A 23531-nucleotide genomic window follows, 5' to 3' on the forward strand; every position below is an offset into this window, starting at 1 on the left:
ACCGCACAGTGGTCCAAAATATCGCTGTGCTCTGCCTGGGGCCCCATATGCTGCCTGGGGCCCCTGTGCTCTGCCTGGGGCCCCATATGCTGCCTGGCGCCCCTGTGCTCTGCCTGGGGCCCCATAGGCTGCCTGGGGCCCCTGTGCTCTGCCTGGGACCACTGTGCTCTGCATGGGGCCCCATATGCTGCCTGGGGCCCCTGTGCTCTGCCTGGGGCCACTGTGCTCTGCCTGGGGCCCCATATGCTGCCTGGGGCCCCTGTGCTCTACCTGGGACCACTGTGCTCTGCCTGGGGCCCCATGTTCTGCCTGGGGCCACTGTGCTCTGCCTGGGGCCCCATAGGCTGCCTGGGGCCCCTGTGCTCTGCCTGGGACCACTGTGCTCTGCATGGGGCCCCATATGCTGCCTGGGGCCCCTGTGCTCTGCCTGGGGCCACTGTGCTCTGCCTGGGGCCCCATATGCTGCCTGGGGCCCCTGTGCTCTGCCTGGGGCCACTGTGCTCTGCCTGGGGCCCCATATGCTGCCTGGGGCCACTGTGCTCTGCCTGGGGCCCCATATGCTGCCTGGGGCCCTATATGCTGCCTGGGGCCCCTGTGCTCTGCCTGGGGCCCCTGTGCTCTGCCTGGGGCCCCATGTTCTGCCTGGGGCCCCTGTGCTCTGCCTGGGGCCACTGTGCTCTGCCTGGGGCCCCATGTTCTGCCTGGGGCCACTGTGCTCTGCCTGGGGCCCCATAAGCTGCCTGGGGCCCCTGTGATCTGCCTGGGACCACTGTGCTCTGCCTGGGGCCCCATATGCTGCCTGGGGCCCCTGTGCTCTGCCTGGGGCCACTGTGCTCTGCCTGGGGCCCCATATGCTGCCTGGGGCCACTGTGCTCTGCCTGGGGCCCCATATGCTGCCTGGGGCCCTATATGCTGCCTGGGGCCCCTGTGCTCTGCCTGGGGCCCCATGTTCTGCCTGGGGCCCCTGTGCTCTGCCTGGGGCCACTGTGCTCTGCCTGGGGCCCCTGTGCTCTGCCTGGGGCCCCATATGCTGCCTGGGGCCCCTGTGCTCTGCCTGAGGCCCCTGTGCTCTGCCTGGGGCCCCATATGCTGCCTGGGGCCCCTGTGCTCAGCCTGGGGCCCCTGTGCTCTGCCTGGGGCCCCATGTTCTGCCTGGGGCCCCTGTGCTCTGCCTGGGGCCACTGTGCTCTGCCTGGGGCCCCATATGCTGCCTGGGGCCCCTGTGCTCTGCCTGGGGCCCCATATGCTGCCTGGGGCCCCTGTGCTCTGCCTGGGGCCACTGTGCTCTGCCTGGGGCCCCATAGGCTGCCTGGGGCCCCTGTGCTCTGCCTGGGACCACTGTGCTCTGCCTGGGGCCCCATATGCTGCCTGGGGCCCCTGTGCTCTGCCTGGGGCCACTGTGCTCTGCCTGGGGCCCCATATGCTGCCTGGGGCCCCTGTGCTCTGCCTGGGTGTAGGACACTGGTGACATCACTTATCTCCGGACATTAGCTCCGGACATTAGCTCCGGACATTAGCTCCGGACATTAGCTCCGGACATTAGCTCCGGACAAAGCCACGGAAGTTGGCACAAATTGCAGGAAGTAGTATTCTAGGCAATTATATATTAGATGCTTAGGAGTGGCTTGCATCGTGCAGTGAACCCTCTGTATTTACTTTCATGCAGTCTTCTCTTTATGGTAGATTTGGATATTGATACGCCGACCTCCTGGAGGGTGTTGTTCACTTGGTTGGCTGTTGTGAATGGATTTCTCCTCACCATGGAGATTATTCTGCGATCATCCACCACTGTTGTCTTCCGTGGGCGCCCAGGTCTTTTTGCATTGATGAGTTCACCAGTGCTTTCTTTCTTTCTCAGGATGTACCAAACTGTAGATTTTGCCACTCCTAATATTGTAGCAATTTCTCGGATGGGTTTTTTCTGTTTTCGCAGCTTAAGGATGGCTTGATTCACCTGCAAGGAGAGCTCCTTTGACCGCATGTTTACTTCACAGCAAAACCTTCCAAATGCAAACACCACACCTCAAATCAACTCCAGGCCCTTTATCTGCTTAATTGAGAATGACATAACGAAGGGATTGCCCACACCTGCCCATGAAATAGCCTTGGAGTCAATTGTCCAATTACTTTTGGTCCCTTTAAAAACAGGGTGGCACATGTTAAGGAGTTGAAACTTCTAAACCCTTCATCCGATTTTAATGTGGATACCCTCAAATGAAAGCTGAAAGTCTGAACTTCAACTGCATCTGAATTGTTTTGTTTAAAATTCATTGTGGTAATGTCTGTAACCAAAATTAGAAAAATGTTGTCTCTGTCCAAATATATATAGACCTAACTGTATACTGTATATACTGTATATACACATACACAAAGACACTGGTCTGATAAGACCCCAACCCATTTATATGTTCTATCCTGTAGCCTGGGTCAGGATCCCATCAGACCAGTGTCTGCAGGATTTCATATCAGTAAATCTAAGGTGGTAAACATGAAAAATAAAAAACACGAAATAAGAAAAATAAAAGGTAAAACCTTTTATTAAAAAAGTTGAAGATGAATATATATTTACTATATGGAGACCCGATGCTATCGCTTCGGGAGGGCAGTAATGTCACAATGGGGGCAGGCTTTGTAGCGTTGAGAATCTCTCCCCCCTATGTGCTCACCCACCTATCCACTCTCTCTTTCCCCCATCTGTGCTCTCTTCTTTGACCTGTCTACCCCATGTGCTATGCGCTCCTCTTGTACAAAGATGGCGGCAGGCAGTGAGTCATTCGGCTGATCCCGGCAGTGGCATGTTTGCAACAGTGTTCCGCTGGTGGTACCGCGCAAGAGGATGAGTATAAAGTGTGTGTGTGCTGCCTACGGCGTATACAGTGTTTGTGGGTGTGGTGCGTATGGCGTATACTGTGTGTGTGTGTGGTGCGTACGGCGTATACAGTTTGTGTTTGTGTGTGTGGCGTGTACGGCATTTACAGTGTGTGTGTAGTGCGAACGGCGTATACAGTGTGTGTGGTGCGTATGGCGTATACTGTGTGTGTGGTGTGTACAGTGTATAAAGTGTGTCTGTGTGTGGTGCGTACGGTGTATACAGTGTGTGTGTGTTGCGTATGGCGTATACTGTGTGTGTTTGTGTGTGTAGTACGTACGGTGTATACAGTGTGTGTTGCGTATGGCGTATACTGTGTGTGTGGTGTGTACGGTGTATAAAGTGTGTCTGTGTGTGGTGCATACGGTGTATACAGTGTGTGTGTGTTGCGTATGGCGTATACTGTGTGTGTGGTGTGTACGGTGTATAAAGTGTGTCTGTGTGTGGTGCATACGGTGTATACAGTGTGTGTGTGTTGCGTATGGCGTATGCTGTGTGTGTGGTGTGTACGGTGTATACAGTGTGTTTGTGTGTGTGGTGCGTACGGCGTATACAGTGTGTGGATGTGTGGTGAGTACGGTGTATACAGTGTGTTTGTGTGTGTGGTGTGTACGGCGTATACAGTGTGTGTGGATGTGTGGTGCGTACGGTTTATACAGTGGGTGTGGTGCGTACGGTGTATACGGTGTGTGTGGTACGTACGGTGTATACAGTGTGTGGATGTGTGGTGCGTACGGTTTATACAGTGGGTGTGGTGCGTACGGTGTATACGGTGTGTGTGGTGCGTACGGTGTATACAGTGGGTGTGTGGTGCGTACGGCGTATACAGTGTGTGTATGGGTAAATGGGTGCGGGTCCATTTACATATACTCAGTCTAGACCACAAGATCCCCAAGGGGGAGAAGAGGAAAGAGGAACAGAAGAGCCAGGGGGTGTACTTTTTTCTTTAGATTGGTAATATTCTACCTCCCCCTCTTTTTTCTGGTTCCCTCACTTCCGTTTCCCTCTTTGGGGTCTTGTCCAGACGAGTATTCCTTTAGGGATACCTGGACACATTCAGGGAGCTATACCCATATGATGGCCTCTATACACTCCCACTGGCAGTTTCTTCTATTTAGGTCTTTGTCATTTATTTCAGGGCTGTGCAAGTATCAGCCCACAGAGAGGGACAGACAGTGACCAGAATCCAAGGAGTGGGAGCTACAGCGGGTTCCATTATACAGCGTGGAAGCTAATGCGGGGGTCATTATACAGTGTGGAAGCTAACGCCGGGGTCACTATACAGTTTGAAGGCTGCTGTCGGGCCATCATACAGTGTAGGGCCACCATACAGTGTGGGGGCCTGTAAAGAGTTTGGGGCTACCGTGAGAGCACAAAGGAGACATTGTACTATGTAAGGGCACAGTGGTGGCATTACTATGTGATGCAGTATGAGGAGCATTGCATTTGTATCACACAGCAGGAGCAATAATAGGGACACATACGGCAGCAGCGGCTCAGTATTGGGGTATCAGCAGGATGAGGAGTTTGTGCAGGTTGGGGATAGATAGTGATGGGGCTGGAATATGAGAAGTGAAATGTGTCTTTGTTGTATTCTCTGCAGCTGAGTCCTGGGTGGAAGAAGTCGCCATGTCGGTCGGGGCCAGATGGAAAAGACGGGAAAAGTGAACGATTCCATCAGAAAGAACGTCAGTGGCAAGACACCATCTGTAACTGTGCTGTAATCACTTGTATGCTTTGTAGGACTGGTATCTACCTCTATATGGTCACAATATGGTGGTAATATCAGTATTGGTCTTGTGGAGATGTTTTTTTTTTGTTGAAGCAGGATCATCTGATGAGGTTCTCCTACGTCCACTATTAGGGTGCATCACCATAGTTGTAATCAAAGGTTAGGGGCCCACTCAGATGTCTCGCCCCCCCTGGGCTGAACCCCTAGCTACGCCTCTGAGACTAACTGATGTGCACTTGCATCACTTGTTACGGCTAGCAGTGACAAATATGGAACCGGACATTGACCACCTCATCAGTCAAAAGCAGGCCCATAGTTCCCATTGAAATAATGGTGAGTTTGTTGATTTAAATTTACTAGTTCTTTATTTTGAATATTGTATTTGTTCCCTGTATGTTTTTTTACTTTCCTTTAATGAGATATGTGTAGTGTACATAGGGATTTTCACAGTTTTTTTTATAGTCCGGCCCTCCAACGGTCTGAGGGACAGTGAACTGGCCCCCTGTGTAAAAACTTTGGGGACCCCTGATCTACGAGATCCAGTTACGTAGGTAAAGTAGCTGCTTTTCTTGGTACTGCAACTAAAATCAATAAATAGGACTGAGCTGTAATGCTGGATACAGCTGTGATTATATGTCATATAGTCGTGTTACAACTCCCCTCACTTCTTGTAACCTACAAGTGTACAAAGATATTATACAGTCACCATGTGACAAGTGGGCCTGTGCACCTTCAAATGCCAGGGCTGAATTGTAATCCCAGTCCGGCCCTGAAAACAACTCACTTATTCCAAGCTACTTTATGATTTTTGGTGGGTTGCTATAGATTAGAGTAATTGCTCCAAAACCAGAATTTATTTGGGTTACAAGGTGACTTTGTCCGCGGCACAGGTTATGTGTTGAAAGGTCGCTAGAAGTCGCTGCTCCAGCACAGTGCAGGCGAATGCTGTTTTATTACAAGTCACAATTTACTATGAAAAATTCCCGCAGGCTCTGACTTGTTGATCGTGGTCACGGTATCCTGCTAGTTGTGATGTGACATCATTCAATGTAGCGACGGCAGAGAACGATTATTGACATTGTGACTTGCCTAGCGTCCAAAATCACCATATAGCCCAAGCCTTAAAATTGCAAAAATAAATGAATGGGCATTGTCCAGGCAGAAATTATTGACGAGCCATGCCTGGCATAGTTTTCACACCTTGCACCACCACCATGGATCACCTGAAAACAGATCCAGTGGCCTCCCGATATAAACACATTAAACAGAGCTGCTCAGGAAAGCTCCATTCATTGTGTAGCAATCACTGCAGGACTGCTCCTATTCTTCTGCACAGTATTCTGAGGCAGTGGCTACTACACTACGGGCGCACCTACACTGAGCAGCTCTATCCCACGAGTTTCCATCCTCAGAGAGGCAGGTGACCTATCAATAGGACCTAAGGCTCGAGCATTAGTGACCACTTCTGGCACACTCATTTGAATGAACTGGCTTACCACAACGTACTGTGTGCAAAATTATTAGGGAAGTCAATATTTTCATCATATCATCATTTTCATGCAGATTTTCCATCTCTGCGCTGTATAAACCTGAATGCTTATTGGATGAAGCTGATCAGGTGATGTGCATGTGTGTAATGAGGTCTCAGCATATGAACAATTTTTATTAAGGAGCGCAGAATTATTAGGCAGCTTGTTTTCCTCCAGGGTAACAAAAAACATGTGAAGAAAAAAGATGCACATTAACGGCCAAAGATCAGAGAAGAATCAAACGTGAAGCGACCAGGAACCCATTATCTCCCAGTGCTGTCATATTCCAGAACTGCAACACCGCAGGATTATCCAGAAGGATGAGGTGTTCAGTGCTCAGAAACATGGCCAAGGTAAGGAGGGCTGAACCCCGACCACCACTGAATAAGGCACAGAAGGTGAAAAGTCAAGACTGGGGAAAGTAATATCTGGAGACACATTGTTCAATGGTTTTATGGACTGATGAGATGAGAGTGACCCTTAAAGGACCAGATGGATTGGCCTGTGGATCAGTAATGGACTCAGACACCAAAAAGGTGGAGGTGGGGAACTCCTATGGGCTTGCATTATTAAACATGAGCTAATTGGACCTTTTCAGGTTGAAGATTGACTCAAATTCAACTCCCAAACCTACTGCCAGTTATTAGAAGACACTTTCGTCAAGGAATGGTACAAGAGAAAGTCTACAGCTTTCACAAAAACATGATTTTTATGTGGGAGACTGCTCCATCACATGCATCAAAGTCCTCCATGGCTTGTCCAGTCAGTAAAGGCCTTAAACATGAAAGAATAATGAGATGGCCCCTTCCTCTCCTGACTTAAACCCTATTGAGAACTTGTGGACCCGTCTTAAATAGGAGATTTAGGATGAAAGAAAACAGTACACCTCTCTGAACAGTGTCTGGAGGCTGTGGTTTGTGTTGCTCAAAAAGTTGATCGTCAACAGATTAAAAAACTGACAAACACTAAAGAAGGAAGGCTTATGACTCCTTTTGCTCCTTTTGAAAAGAAAGGTGACTATATTGGTCACTAATATTTTGTTTTTCTAAATGTAATAAATGTATTTTTCACATCTTTAGTTGTTGGTTATTATTCTCACTTTAACAGATGAAAAGAATCAACTAAGATGGGAAAATGTATGTTTTTCATTTAGTTGTATAATTATTATTATTATTTATTTATATAGCGCCATTAATTCCATGGTGCTGTACATGAGATGGGGTTACATCAAAATACAAATATCACTTACAGTAAACAAACTAACAATGACAGACTGATATAGGAGGAAGAGGACCCTGCCTTTGCGGGTGTCAGGACTCTGAACATTTTTTACCTTTTGTGCATTACTGCCCTTTTCCAAGATGGCGTCTTTGGTCTCATGTGCACTGTGTCTTCCTGCTATAAAACTCCACCCCAGCCTTCAGTCTGTGCTAGAGTATTCTGCCTTGCATCCAGCTCCTGACCTCTGATTACTCCCTGGCTATATACCTGCTCCTGTGAACCTGTGTGGTGATCCTGCTACTCTGTTCTGAGTTCCTGCTGCATACACCAGTTCCAGTAATCCTCCTTCATCTGCTGCTCGTATTTACTTCCATCTGCATTTGCTGGACATGTAAGCGTTTGCTGCTCTGCAAAAACCTGAGACTATTAACCAGGCCTCCCTGGTTGAGCTAAGATATTATTTGAACTGCCTTATAAGCATATCTATCTGTGTTTGGACTAAGACAAGGATTTATTCGTGTCAAGTATCCTCAAGAATAACTGTGCTACATAGACTTTCTGCTTGATTGCATTTTCCCCTGAAGTTTCCTATAGACTGCTGAGCTGCATTTTATATTGACTCCAAGTTTTGTGAACTTGAGTTTCTCTCTGCACCTGTTTGAATCACCGTGTGATAATATAGACTTTACCACTTATAAAACTGTGTCCTATAGTTGTCTTGTTCCATGCAAAGAGTCTCCTGAGTTATCCTCTATAATTATTACAGCGGGGTTACATTCTACAGAATTATGGGGAAGGAGATTGTAGGTCGAGGGTTGCAGGAGCTCCGATGGTGTTGAGGTGGCTGTGTGGTCATTACAGGCTGTAAGCTTCTTTGAAGAGATGGGTTTTCAGGTTTCTTTTGAAGGATCCAAATGTGGTGGATTACCGGATGTGATGGGGCACAGAATTCCAGAGGATGGGGGATATTCGGGAGAAGTCTTGGAGGCGATTGGGTGAGGAGCGAATAAGCATGGAGGAGAGAAGGAGGTCTTAGGAGGACCGGAGATTACGTGAGGGAAGATATTGAGAGATTAGTTTGGAAATATACGGAGGAGACAGGTTATGGATGGCTTTGTAGGTCAGTGTTAGTAGTTTAAACTGGATATGCTGGGAGCCAGTGAAGGGATTTGCAAAGAGGGGAAGCAGGAGTGTAGCGAGGAGAGAGATTAATTAGTCGGGCAGCAGAGTTAAGGTACCGTCACATTAAGCGACGCTGCAGCGATAGCGACAGCGATGCCGATCGCTGCAGCGTCGCTGTTTGGTCGCTGGAGAGCTGTCACACAGACCGCTCTCCAGCGACCAACTATGCCGAGGTCCCCGGGTAACCAGGGTAAGCATCGGGTTGCTAAGCGCAGGGCCGCGCTTAGTTACCCGAAGTTTACCCTGGTTACCAGCGTAAAGGTTAAAAAAACAAACAGTACATGCTCACCTGCGCGTCCCCCAGCCTCTGTTTCCTGACACTGACTGAGCTCCGGCCCTAACAGCACAGCGGTGACGTCACCGCTGTGCTTTCACTTTCAGTTTAGGGCCGGCGCTCAGTCAGTGTCAGGAAGCAGAGGCTGGGGGACGCGCTGGTGAGTATGTGCTGTTTGTTTCTTTAACTTTTACGCTGGTAACCAGGGTAAACATCGGGTTACTAAGCGCGGCCCTGCGCTTAGTAACCCGATGTTTACCCTGGTTACCAGTGTAAAATATCGCTGGTATCCTTGCTTTTGCTGTCAAACACGGCGATACACGGCGACCTAGCGACCAAATAAAGTGCAGACCTTCTAGCAGCGACCAGCAATTTCACAGCGGGATCCAGATCGCTGCTGCGTGTCAAATACAGCGATATCGCTATCCAGGTCGCTGCAACGTCACGGATCGCTGGCGATATCGCCTAGTGTGACGGTACCTTTAAGGATGGACTGGAGAGGTGCGAGAGTGTTAGAAGGTAGGCCACAGAGGAGGATGTAGCAGTAGTTGAGGCGGGAGATGATTAGGGCATGCACAAGCATTTTGGTAGAGTGAGAGTTGAGAAAATGACGGATTCTGGAAATATTTTTGAGCTGCAGGTGACAGGAGGTGGCGAGAGCTCGGATGTGCGGTTTGAAGGACAGGGCAGAGTCAAGGGTTACTCCGAGGCAGCGGATTTTGGGGACGGGGAAAGTGTGATTTAATTTATTTTGATAGATAGATCAGGTAGGGAAGATATGTGAGATGGAGGAAAGATAATTAGTTCAGATTTGTCCACAATGAGCTTGAGGAAGCAAGAGGAGAAGGAGGATATGGCTGATAGACACTCTGGGATTCTGGAGAGCAGAGAGGTGACATCTGGGTCAGAGAGGTAGATCTGAGTGTCATCAGCATATAGATGGTACTGGAAGCTACAGGACCTTATGAGTTGTCCCAGGCCGAGTGTATAGATTGAGAAGAGTAAGGGTCCAAGGACAGAGCCTTGAGGGACACCAACAGAGAAGGGGCAAGTTGAAGAGGTAGTATGGGAGTAGGAAACACTAAATGTGCGGTTGGTAAGGTATGAGGAGATCCAAGATAGGGCAAGGTCTTTGACACCAAAGGAAGAGAGGATCTGTAGTAGGAGGCAGTGGTCAACTGTGTCGAAGGCAGAGGACAGGTCTAGAAGGAGGAGTATAGAGAATTGTCTGTTAGCTTTGGCTGTAAGTAAGTCGTTAGTAATTTTGGTCAGGGCAGTCTCAGTGGAATGGTGGAGACGGAAGCCAGATTGTAGGTTGTCGAAGAGACAGTTAGATGCAAAGTGAGAGGAAAGTTCAGCATGGATGTGCTGCTAAAGGAGTTTGGAAGCAAATGCAAGCAAAGATATGGGGCGATAGCGCTTGGGTCAAGGGATGGCTTTTTGAGGATAGGTGTGATTGTGGCATGTTTGAAAGCAGAGGGGAAGATACCAGAAGTTAGTGATAGGTTGAAGAGATGGGTTAGTGATGGGATTAGTGTGGTGGTGAGGTTGGGGAGGAGGTGGGATGGGATGGGGTCAAGCGCACAAGTGGTGAGGTGTGATTTGGAGAGAAGATGAGCAAGCTCCGCTTCAGTGATGTTGGATAGGGAGGTTATGGGGTTTGGGCATTGGTCTGGTATACAAAGGGGTTGTGGTGGTTGAACAATGAAGACTTGCCTTGTTTGGTCTATCTTATTATATAATAATAATTCTGCACTCCAAAGAAAGACAAAAGCTCACTTTTACATTTTAAATATGCAGGTTTCAGGGCTATTAACCTTTTGGATTATAAATAAAATTAATCCTCAATAACACAAATTGCCTAATAACTGTGTACAGTGGATGACTGGTGTGAACAGACTCCTTCCCCCAAGAGGTTCTATTAATGAGTTTATTAATGAGTGTATTTTGCTGCCATCTTGCGGTATATTTTACATTGCAAGCTGCAGATAGAAAAAAAAATCTACCAATATGATTTTCACTAAATTTACCACTTATGATGAACTTTAAAATTCCATAACATTATTTTTTTTAGAATTGGTTTTCAATAAAGAAGTACTCTGACTCTGGCCAAAAGTATTTATTTGCTGGATGAGTAATAAATACTAGATTTTTCTGACTTTCTCACCAATTAGCCACGACTAGTGTTGAGCGATACCGTCCGATACTTGAAAGTATCGGTATCGGAAAGTATCGGCCGATACCGTCACAGTATCGGAATCCAATCCGATACCGATACCCGATACCAATACAAGTCAATGGGACTCATGTATCGGACGGTATCCCTGATGGTTCCCAGGGTCTGAAGGAGAGGAAACTCTCCTTCAGGCCCTGGGAACCATATAAATGTGTAAAAGAAAGAATTAAAATAAAAAATATCGCTATACTCACCTGTCCGACGCAGCCGGGACTTCAGCGCAGGAACCGGCAGCGTTGTTTGTTTAAAAATCGCGCTATTACTTGGTTACGTGAATTCCCGGCTTGTGATTGGTCAGGTCGGCCATGTTGCCGGGACGCGGACCAATCACAGCAAGCCGTGACGAAATTACGTCACGGCTTGCTGTGATTGGTCCGCGTCCCGGCAATATGGCCGCCCTGACCAATCACAAGCCGGGACGTCACGGGAGGCTGGACACGCGCTCATTTTAAAATGGGCGCGTGTCCAGCCTCCCGTGACGTCACGGCTTGTGATTGGTTGCGCCGCGATCAACCAATCACAAGCCGGGAGGCTGGACGCGCTCATTTTGAAATGGGCGCGTGTCCAGCCTCCCGTGACGTCACGGCTTGTGATTGGTTGCGCCGCGATCAACCAATCACAAGCCGGGAGGCTGGACGCGCTCATTTTGAAATGGGCGCGTGTCCAGCCTCCCGTGACGTCACGGCTTGTGATTGGTTGCGCCGCGATCAACCAATCACAAGCCGGGAGGCTGGACGCGCTCATTTTGAAATGGGCGCGTGTCCAGCCTCCCGGCTTGTGATTGGTTGACCGCGACGCAACCAATCACAAGCCGTGACGTCACGGGAGGCTGGACACGCGCCCTTTTTAAAATGAGCGCGTTTCCAGCCTCCCGTGACGTCACGGCTTGTGATTGGTTAATGGCGGCCATGTTGCCGGGACGCGGACCAATCACAGCAAGCCGTGACGTATTTTCGTCACGGCTTGCTGTGATTGGTCCGCGGCCCGGCAACATGGCCGCCCTGACCAATCACAAGCCGGGACTTCGCGTAACCATGTAAAAGCGGGAATTTTAAACAAACAACGCTGCCGGTTCCTGCGCTGAGGTCCCGGCTGCGTCGGACAGGTGAGTATAGCGATATTTTTTATTTTAATTCTCTATTTTACACATTTTAACATTAATGTTGTTCCGATACCCGATACCCGATACCACAAGAGTATCGGAATCCCGGTATCGGAATTCCGATACAGCAAGTATCGGCCGATACCCGATACTTGCAGCATCGGAATGCTCAACACTAGCCACGACCTATCCAAGCGCGCTTTGAAAACCCATCTCTTCAAACAAGCCTACCACATAAACTAACTTTGCCCTGTTCCCTCCTTCCAAATATTATTCTGTCTCCACACCCTCCATGCACACGATAACTGCACTTTATACTTGACTATTGCACTTAAACACACGGGCTGATGACCGGATCATGCAGCTTTATATGAAAATCCCTATGTATTATAATTGCCAGACCTGAAATAACAAGCACTTTTCACCTATTGTGTCCCCCCATTTCCTTGTAGATTGTAAGCTTGCGAGCAGGGACCTCACTCCTAATGTCACTGTTTAAATTGTCTCAACTTGTATTGAATTTATTGTCTGTACATGTCCCCGCTTAATTGTAAAGCGCTGCGGAATATGTTGGCGCTATATAAATAAAGATTATTATTATTATTAGTTATCAGAATGATACAAAATAAGGTAAAATGTAAAGTCATAACATGAGAAAGGTGCTATCCGATTTCTTGTGACCATCATGGAGTGACACTTTTTATTGCATCTCTCACAGTAGTAAACCTATCGCATATACATATAATATAACATTTTATGGCCTCTCCGGCATTTTTCTCAGCCATTAAGGTTTACAACCTAGAACTGCTTTGTGTTGTAGCAGATTCCCATCAGTTGGAGAGGATCACAGTCACTACGAGGCTGGGGCATCACAAGTGGTGCGGCTGTGAAGTCCCAGTGCTCTCCTTTGCATTATTACAAATTAATCACAATTTGCTAATTTATTGTTAGTGGTTGCAAGGTGTCAGCAAAGCTGTGCAGCAGCCATAAACAGTACACAACAAATTTGCCATTAATTTTTTGGAGATCACATAGAAATAAATGGAAGAGCCAAGAACGTGTGTTCACTATCTCCATTTACACAGTGTGACTGCTGAGGTTACTGATTGGCTGCAATGGTCACGTTGGTGGCTTTGTAGGAGCCCACCCTGAGTGACCACCATACGTATCCGTATCGGATCACACACATACAGTTAAGCTCTGTGGTAGAGCACAGAGACAGATTCTCCCTGCACCACCGCTCTGTGTTATGTAGGCCACAGGTCACTATAGGCCGCGTCCGACAGACCGGCAGGGTGACGCACATTGTAAATCCTGGCTGTGCGCAGCGCAACATGATGACGGCAGCGAATCAGGACTCTGACCTCATGTGCATGCCCATGCGCACACCTTGCCATTGTCTGTCAGCGGACTCACCAGGATCTGTGGTTAGATGAGTATATATATTTTTTCATTTTAATACTTGTAGGGGAACTGTGGGGGCATCATACAGTCTGGGGGCCGTCATATAGTATGCGCATAATACAGTGTTGGGCCATCATATAGTATGGGCGTAATACAGTGTGGGGGCCATTATACAGTTTAGGACTACTGTGAGGGCCATCATCCAGTGTGGGAATTACTGTGGGGTCTATTATGCAGTGTGGGGGATATCATATAGTGTAGGGGCACATCATACTGTGTATAAGGGAGATATGGACCCATCATACTGTGTATAGGCATACCTCCCAACCGTCCCGGATCCTGCGGGACTGTCCTGATTTTGACAGTCAGCCCCGGGATCCCAGGCGGGACATTGGTTGTCCCGCACTACGTGCCTAGGGCGGGGACAATGCAGGGGGCGGCACCTGAGTAACTTAGGTTTGTGGCTGTTTTTTTTTTTTTTAATAAAAGCTGGGTCTCCTCCCGCTGCGTGTGTGTGAGCCGTGTGTGTGAGCTGCGTGCCTGTGTGTGAGCTGCGTGCCTGTATGTCATTATACAGTATAGAGAACTGTGGCCATTATACAGTATGGAGCATCATGTGCAGCCAGTATACAGTATGGAGCATCATGTGCAGCCAGTATACAGTATGGAGCATCATGTGCAGCCATTATACAGTATGGAGCATCATGTGCAGCCAGTATACAGTATGGAGCATCATGTGCAGCCAGTATACAGTATGGAGCATCATGTGCAGCCAGTATACAGTATGGAGCATCATGTGCAGCCAGTATACAGTATGGAGCATCATGTGCAGTCATTATACAGTATGGAGCATCATGTGCAGCCAGTATACAGTATGGAGCATCATGTGCAGCCAGTATACAGTATGGAGCATCATGTGCAGCCAGTATACAGTATGGAGCGTCATATGCAGCCAGTATACAGTATGGAGCGTCATGTGCAGCCAGTATACAGTATGGATCATCATGTGCAGCCAGTATACAGTATGGAGCATCATGTGCAGCCATTATACAGTATGGAGCATCATGTGCAGCCATTATACAGTATGGAGCATCATGTGCAGCCATTATACAGTATGGAGCATCATGTGCAGCCATTATACAGTATGGAGCATCATGTGCGGCCATTATACAGTATGGAGCATCATGTGCAGCCATTATACAGTATGGAGCATCATGTGCAGCCATTATACAGTATGGAGCATCATGTGCAGCCATTATACAGTATGGAGCATCATGTGCAGCCATTATACAGTATGGAGCATCATGTGCAGCCATTATACAGTATGCAGCATCATGTGCAGTCATTATACAGTATGCATCATGTGTGGCCATTATACAGTATGGATCACTGTGTGGCCATATTTTTTTGTTTATAATTATTGTATATGAAACAGTGTGATCGGCAGTGCTAAATGGGTGTGGTTGGGACGTGGATATGGGTGTGACTAATTATGAATGGGTGTGGCCAGAGGCGTGGCCTAAAATTTGCCGCGGCGAGCTTCGCGCGCCGCAAACTTTGTCCCTCTTTCCCGTCTTCAAAAGTTGGGAGGAATGGTATAGGAGAGCTATGAGCCCATCATACTGTGAATAATGAAACTGTGGGGGCATTATACTTTGCACGGTGGAGCTGTGGACCCACCATATTATGTATAGAAGAGCTGTGAGCATATTATACTGTGTATAGGAAAGATGTGGGGCAATATACTTTGCATAGGGGAGCTGTGGGGCATAACACTGTGTATAGGAGAGCTGTGAGGGTATTATATTATGCATATGATAGCTGTGGGGACATCACACTATGTATAGAGGTACATCACACAACGCATAAGGGAGCTGTGGGGCATCATACTGTGTATAAGAGAGCTCTATATGAAGAGACTCGGTGGACTCACAGGATATTATTACTGTATTGTACGTGTGGGGACTTATGGAACATGAGTAAAAGAATTATTGCTATAGGTGCACCCTGGGTATTGTGACCATCAAATGTGCTCATTGGGCATTATTACTTTCTAGGGGGCAAACGTGGGCACTATTTTCTAGTCCACTTGCACGGGGTATTACAATTTTTAGGGGACAATTTTACCCTCTAGAGGGCACAAAGGCTGCATTTTTACAATGTAAGGTGCACAGTGGGTGACATTAGGTAGGATAGTAAAAGGACCAGTGTTTTGTACCACACAGCAGGTGCACCAATAGGGACACATACGGCAGCAGCGGCTCAGTATTGGGGTATCAGGGGCAGTAATAGGGACATGTACGGCAGCAGCGGCTCAGTATTGGGGTATCAGGGGCAGTAATAGGGACATGTACGGCAGCAGCGGCTCAGTATTGGGGTATCAGGGGCAGTAATAGGGACACATACGGCAGCAGCGGCTCAGTATTGGGGTATCAGGGGTAGTAATAGGGACACATACGGCAGCAGCGGCTCAGTATTGGGGTATCAGGGGCAGTAATAGGGACACGTACGGCAGCAGCGGCTCAGTATTGGGGTATCAGGTGCAGTAATAGGGACACATACGGCAGCAGCGGCTCAGTATTGGGGTATCAGGGGCAGTAATAGGGACACATACGGCAGCAGCGGCTCAGTATTGGGGTATCAGGTGCAGTAATAGGGACACATACGGCAGCAGCGGCTCAGTATTGGGGTATCAGGTGCAGTAATAGGGACACATACGGCAGCAGCGGCTCAGTATTGGGGTATCAGGGGCAGTAATAGGGACACATACGGCAGCAGCAGCTCAGTATTGGGGTATCAGGGGCAGTAATAGGGACACATACAGCAGCAGCGGCTCAGTATTGGGGTATCAGGGGCAGTAATAGGGACACATACGGCAGCAGCGGCTGAGTATTGGGGTATCAGGTGCAGTAATAGGGTCACATTCGGCAGCAGCACCTCAGTATTGATGTATCAGGGGCAGTAATAGGGACACATACGGCAGCAAGGGCTCAGTATTGGGGTATCAGGGGCAGTAATAGGGACACATTCGGCAGCAGCGCCTCAGTATTGATGTATCAGGGGCAGTAATAGGGACACATACGGCAGCAGCTGCTCAATATTGGGGTATCAGGTGCAGTAATAGGGACACATACGGCAGCAGATGCTCAGTATTGGGGTATCAGGGACAGTAATGGGGACACATGGCAGCAGCGGCTCAGTATTGGGGTATCAGGTGCAGCAATAGGGACACATACGGCAGCAGCGGCTCGGTATTGGGGTATCAGGGGCAGTAATAGGGACACATACGGCAGCAGCGGCTCAGTATTGGGGTATCAGGGGCAGTAATAGGGACACATTCGGCAGCAGTACCTCAGTATTGGTGTATCAGGTGCAGTAATAGGGACACATACGGCAGCAGCAGCTCGGTATTGGGGTATCAGGGACAGTAATAGGGACACATACGGCAGCAGCGGCTCAGTATTGGGTATCAGGTGCAGTAATAGGGACACATACGGCAGCAGCGGTTCGGTATTGGGGTATCAGGGACAGTGATAGAGACACATACGGCAGCAGCGGCTCAGTATTGGGGTATCAGGTGCAGTAATAGGGACACATACGGCAGCAGTGGCTCAGTATTGGGGTATCAGGTGCAGTAATAGGGACACATACGGCAGCAGCGGCTCAGTATTGGGGTATCAGGGGCAGTAATAGGGACACATACGGCAGCAGCGGCTCAGTAGTGGGGTATCAGGTGCAGTAATAGGGACACATACGGCAGCAGTGGCTCAGTATTGGGGTATCAGGGGCAGTAATAGGGACACATACGGCAGCAGCGGCTCAGTATTGGGGTATCAGGGGCAGTAATAGGGACACATACGGCAGCAACGGCTCAGTAGTGGGGTATCAGGTGCAGTAATAGGGACACATACGGCAGCAGTGGCTCAGTATTGGGGTATCAGGGGCAGTAATAGGGACACATACGGCAGCAGCGGCTCAGTATTGGGGTATCAGGGGCAGTAATAGGGACACATAGGGCAGCAGCGGCTCAGTATTGGGGTATCAGGTGCAGCAATAGGGACACATACGGCAGCAGAGGCTCAGTATTGGGGTATCAGGTGCAGTAATGTGGACACATACGGCAGCAGCTGCTCAGTATTGGGGTATCAGGTGCAGTAATAGGGACATATACGGCAGCAGCGGCTCAGTATTGGGGTATCAGGTGCAGTAATGGGGACACATACGGTAGCAGAGGCTCAGTATTGGGGTATCAGGTGCAGTAATAGGGACACATACGGCAGCAGCGGCTCAGTATTGGGGTATCAGGTGCAGTAATGGGGACACATACGGCAGCAGTGGCTCAGTATTGGGGTATCAGGTGCAGTAATAGGGACACATACGGCAGCAGCGGCTCAGTATTGTGGTATCAGGGGCAGTAATAGGGACACATACGGCAGCAGCGGCTCAGTAGTGGGGTATCAGGTGCAGTAATAGGGACACATACGGCAGCAGTGGCTCAGTATTGGGGTATCAGGGGCAGTAATAGGGACACATACGGCAGCAGCGGCTCAGTATTGGGGTATCAGGGGCAGTAATAGGGACACATAGGGCAGCAGCGGCTCAGTATTGGGGTATCAGGTGCAGCAATAGGGACACATACGGCAGCAGAGGCTCAGTATTGGGGTATCAGGTGCAGTAATGTGGACACATACGGCAGCAGCTGCTCAGTATTGGGGTATCAGGTGCAGTAATAGGGACACATACGGCAGCAGCGGCTCAGTATTGGGGTATCAGGGGCAGTAATAGGGACACATACGGCAGCAGTGGCTCAGTATTGGGGTATCAGGGGCAGTAATAGGGACAAATACGGCAGCAGCGGCTCAGTATTGGGGTATCAGGGGTAGTAATAGGGACACATACGGCAGCAGCGGCTCAGTATTGGGGTATCAGGGGCAGTAATAGGGACACGTGCGGCAGCAGCGGCTCAGTATTGGGGTATCAGGTGCAGTAATAGGGACACATACGGCAGCAGCGGCTCAGTATTGGGGTATGAGGTGTAGTAATAGGGACACATACGGCAGCAGCGGCTCAGTATTGGGGTATCAGCAGGATGAGGAGTTTGTGCAGGTTGGAATAGATGAGGACGGTGCTGGAAATGGGAGAAGTGAAATGTGTCTTTGTTGTAGTCTGTGCAGGTGAGTCCTGGGTGGAAGAAGTTGTCAGTTCAGTTTGGGCCAAATGGAAGACAGGAAAAGTGAACGACTCCATCGGAAAGAACGTCAGCGGTAAGTCACTATATATCGATGTGCTGTAATCACTTGTATGTTCTGCAGGACTGGGATCTACCACTATATGTCACCATATGGCGGTAATATCAGCACTGGTCTTTGTACGGAGATTCAGTTATCTGCTGAGGTTCCCCTATACCCACTGTTCAGGCGCCACCATACTTGTAATCAGGGTCACCTAGCTAGGGGCCACTCAGATGCTCCATCACCCGGAGCCGAACCCCTAGTTACACCTCTGACAATGCACAATTGGTCAGAGGATCTGCGACTACCATCTTTCAGATATGGAATTGTCATGATATGATGATAATCAGTGCGAGGTTCTACATGTAAACACGCAGCAAATGGTAAAATACTGTGAGGTTGTAATATTCCAAGATGTTATACGCAAAGACATACTGATAGGGAAAGTAGATTGTGAGCCCCGATGGGGACAGCGATGAGGCTGTCTGTGTGGAATTAATGGCGCTATAAAAGATAATAAAAGTTATTAGAGGCCATTACTGAAAGCTAGAAAATCAGTGCAGCGGCATGAGAGGGGATTCTGTATGTGAGCACTACAAGTCTCAGCAGCTGCTGCTGGGATGTGTCACATACATGTAGTGAGGGGTACTGAGACAGTATAATAAGCATCTAACTGTCAGAGGATGACGTCACCACTGGAGCCCCTAGTATAGATACTCCCTGTCACAGATGACATATGACCTCATAGGTGCCTACAGTGTAAAGGGAAGCCCTGTGCGGCATCCCCGCGCCCACACAGGATACCGGGCTGACGGCAGACATTGCATCACTCGCCTACAAACCGATGATGTAACGCAGATACTCACTCCGCGCTCCGCAGCCGCCTCTCACTCCGCTCTGCCGCCTCACTGGTTGCTATGGACGCATGAACAGCCTCCGTCTAACAACAACCCCAGCCTCTTCACCGCTCACCCAATCACTGGTCAGAGTCTCGTACACACCTCCACGTGTGGGCGGCACTCGCCTGCCTGTCAGAGAACACGTGTCATCCGCATACACTATTGGCAGAGCAGTATACTACAAGTCCCGGCATGCCTCGCTGCCCAATGACGTCATCGCGTTCCCGGGCCGCCCTCTTCCTCACAGTAGGCTGGGCACCTGTCTCCGTGACGTCACTCCGCACTGTGACCCGGGCCGCACTTGTAATAGCAGAGGTATCATGCAGCCCCGTCGGCCCGAGGGTTTCGATGGCCTGGGATATAGGGGGTCTGCCTGGGTCCGAGGAGAGGAGGCGCCCCCTCCGTACCAGCACAGCTTCCCGACAAGGTCATTCAGCTCTTCCGGGGACCTGTCCCAGCACTGGGTGACCACCCCGCCTGACATCCCGGGCAGCCGCAACCTGCACTGGGGAGAGAAGACCCCACAGTATGGAAGCGACGGGAACCAGGCGCCCCCCGGGCTGGGGGAGGAGAGCAGCGGCGGGGGTGAGCGCTGAGTGCCGGCCGGGGAGGGGATCTGTGCAGTGCAGCGCCCCCCAGTGCTGCCATGTGACTGCTGTAGGATGAGCGCTGAGTGCCCGCCGGGGAGGGGGTCTGTGCAGTGCAGCGCCCCCCAGTGCTGCCATGTGACTGCTGTAGGATGAGCGCTGAGTGCCCGCCGGGGAGGGGATCTGTGCAGTGCAGCTCCCCCCAGTGCTGCCATGTGACTGCTGTAGGATGAGCGCTGAGTGCCCGCCGGGGAGGGGATCTGTGCAGTGCAGCGCCCCCCAGTGCTGCCATGTGACTGCTGTAGGATGAGCGCTGAGTGCCCGCCGGGGAGGGGGTCTGTGCAGTGCAGCGCCCCCCAGTGCTGCCATGTGACTGCTGTAGGATGAGCGCTGAGTGCCCGCCGGGGAGGGGGTCTGTGCAGTGCAGCGCCCCCCAGTGCTGCCATGTGACTGCTGTAGGATGAGCGCTGAGTGCCCGCCGGGGAGGGGGTCTGTGCAGTGCAGCGCCCCCCAGTGCTGCCATGTGACTGCTGTAGGATGAGCGCTGAGTGCCCGCCGGGGAGGGGGTCTGTGCAGTGCAGCTCCCCCCAGTGCTGCCATGTGACTGCTGTAGGATGAGCGCTGAGTGCCCGCCGGGGAGGGGGTCTGTGCAGTGCAGCGCCCCCCAGTGCTGCCATGTGACTGCTGTAGGATGAGCGCTGAGTGCCCGCCGGGGAGGGGGTCTGTGCAGTGCAGCGTCCCCCAGTGCTGCCATGTGACTGCTGTAGGATGAGTGCCGGCCGGGGAGGGGATCTGTGCAGTGCAGCGCCCCCCAGTGCTGCCATGTGACTGCTGTAGGATGAGTGATGAGTGCCGGCCAGGGAGGGGATCTGTGCAGTGCAGCGCCCCCCAGTGCTGCCATGTGACTGCTGTAGGATGAGTGCCGGCCGGGGAGGGGATCTGTGCAGTGCAGCGCCCCCCAGTGCTGCCATGTGACTGCTGTAGGATGAGTGATGAGTGCCGGCCAGGGAGGGGGTCTGTGCAGTGCAGCGCCCCCCAGTGCTGCCATGTGACTGCTGTAGGATGAGTGATGAGTGCCGGCCAGGGAGGGGATCTGTGCAGTGCAGCGCCCCCCAGTGCTGCCATGTGACTGCTGTAGGATGAGCGCTGAGTGCCCGCCGGGGAGGGGGTCTGTGCAGTGCAGCGTCCCCCAGTGCTGCCATGTGACTGCTGTAGGATGAGCGCTGAGTGCCGGCCGGGGAGGGGATCTGTGCAGTGCAGCGCCCCCCAGTGCTGCCATGTGACTGCTGTAGGGTCATTCCATGTCAAGTGAACCAATGATTTTTACCACTATATTTTTAATTCTTTTGAGATTTTGTTATTTGGTAATAGTGTGTCAGAGAATGCAAAATGTGAAGAAAAAAAAAATTCTAGATTTTTATTTTTTTTATTGATTTTCAAAGTTCGGAAAAAGTGCAAATTTCGGTGTTGCCTGCCTTTACATTTCTCCCCATAACTAAGGCTAGAAAAGAGATAGAGAAACAAAATAAACACCATTCTTCTCAGAACAGTACAGGCTTTCACCAGATATGTCACAAGAGTATCTTTGATAATAATTTACCTATGCGAACGCAAGCGCAAAACTTTAAAATGCATTTCCGAAAAAAATGTTTAATTTAAAAATTTCAAAAACTGCACATGTGCCTGCTATGCTCCTTAATCACATCTGTACCAAAACACAAGATGGGATCATATTTTAAAAAATAAAACTATTACAGTGTCAGTTCAAAAATCTTGATTTCAGATCTGTTCAGCCTGTGGTCTAACAGTGTGGGGTGTAGATTTATCAAATAATCCATGATTGTTAGATATTCCTGTATTATTTTATTATGTTACCACATAGAAGCAGGAGAGGGCAGAGGAGAAGCTTTGTTAGGGCTGAGAATGACCAGGGGTAGATGGTGACTGCAGAGCAGATGACCGGCCGGCAGCTCGGGCCTCCACAGACCGTATTCCCACCTAATCTTATCACCCAGGCAACTCTTCAAATGGAGGGAGAAAAATACTCTTACCATCCAGTTCATGTATTGTACAAACCAGGGCTACGGGGAGGAGGAGGAGAGTTTGTTATAACATTGGTTACAGGAAGCAGAACCCATCACAGGGACTCAGCAATACCGGACTGTCATCCCATGTAGTGGAAATAAAGACAGTGACGTCCATGACGTGGTAGAAGGCGGCACAAGATCGGCAATGGATGACACAACTGGCTATGTGACCTGTGAATATGATCGGCGCTGGCGGCTACTGGGCTCTCCAAAGATTGTGAAAATGAAGACGTAGAAGTGACTTTTCTGCACCGTCTGGTCCAGCGCCGTCCTTTGTGTATCCAAGAAAACCAGACATTGTAAAAGTGAGCAAAAATCAGATATAACTCAGGTGGAGCCGAGCACCATGACAGGCCGTCCATACTGACACAAAAGGAGACGGCCATTGCTAGTGAGGGCTGATGGACAAGATGACATTTCACCCACTAGAAGGGACACATTGATGATAACAGGCCAGTGTAAAAACCTACTATTAATTGTTTGATTAGTTCATATTTTATAGAAAGAGGATTTAACTACTGTACTATTCTTCTTAAACACTTCAGAAATGACATGTTTAGTGATATAGTAGAAAAAAAATGTTCGATGTATAAATAGGTGGTAGAAATATTGGTTCTTTTAATCTTGTTTTTAACATATAATTAGGATGAGACTGTATTTAGAAAACCACACTTGAGGATGTGATCACCTTTTATCTTTTGGCTTGTTCAATGAATTCAGGTTGAAAATGCTGAGCAAGTTGTGTTATGATGATTAAGATGTATTTATTCTGGCACTTTGGTATTTGTTTTTTGTGTTTCTTTATTGTTACATATAAATGTTGAATGCAGTAAGTTGTAATTTGAAAAGAAAAAAGGAAGAAACTCACACAAACATAAAATCAGATGATTCAAGGCTTAAAAAAAAATACAAATGTGATAGATCCCAAGTTGAATCCCTGTACAAATATAAACAAGGACACAAGTAACACACATGCATGTTTTCACAATTTTAAAACATACGTTTTTTTCAGAATTGCGCATCAAAATTTTTAATTTGATTTCTCCAAAACAAAATATAAAGAAACATAGTCTTGTGACATATCAAATGAAAGCCAGTACCGTTCTGAGAAAAATGATGCCTCTCCCACCTCTATATCTTAATTCTAGCCCGAGATATGATAAAAAATGTAAAGCTAT

The 23531-nt window shown here is 49.2% G+C and overlaps 2 protein-coding genes across 6 annotated transcripts in view; one reads left to right on the forward strand and one right to left on the reverse strand.

The window, feature by feature from the left end:
• The window catches only part of TMEM232 (transmembrane protein 232), a 435959-nt gene extending 416090 nt beyond the window's left edge, over positions 1-19869 (reverse strand). Inside the window, exon 1 of one of the 4 annotated variants that reach the window (XM_077290225.1) lies at positions 19782-19869. The gene's annotated coding sequence lies outside the window, so the exon portion shown is untranslated. The other 3 variants (XM_077290199.1, XM_077290207.1, XM_077290216.1) reach the window with 3 other exon arrangements.
• The window catches only part of SLC25A46 (solute carrier family 25 member 46), a 54819-nt gene continuing 51099 nt past the window's right edge, over positions 19812-23531 (forward strand). The window contains exon 1 of one of the 2 annotated variants that reach the window (XM_077290248.1): positions 19812-20264. In XM_077290248.1, the coding sequence (XP_077146363.1) occupies positions 20000-20264 (265 nt within the window). In that variant the 5' untranslated portion in view covers positions 19812-19999. The remainder of the gene's footprint in view (positions 20265-23531) is intronic. The other variant, XM_077290238.1, reaches the window with a different exon arrangement.

This window comes from Ranitomeya variabilis, chromosome 1 (assembly GCF_051348905.1).
Source record: "Ranitomeya variabilis isolate aRanVar5 chromosome 1, aRanVar5.hap1, whole genome shotgun sequence".
In the NCBI taxonomy this organism is placed as follows: Eukaryota; Metazoa; Chordata; class Amphibia; order Anura; family Dendrobatidae; genus Ranitomeya; species Ranitomeya variabilis.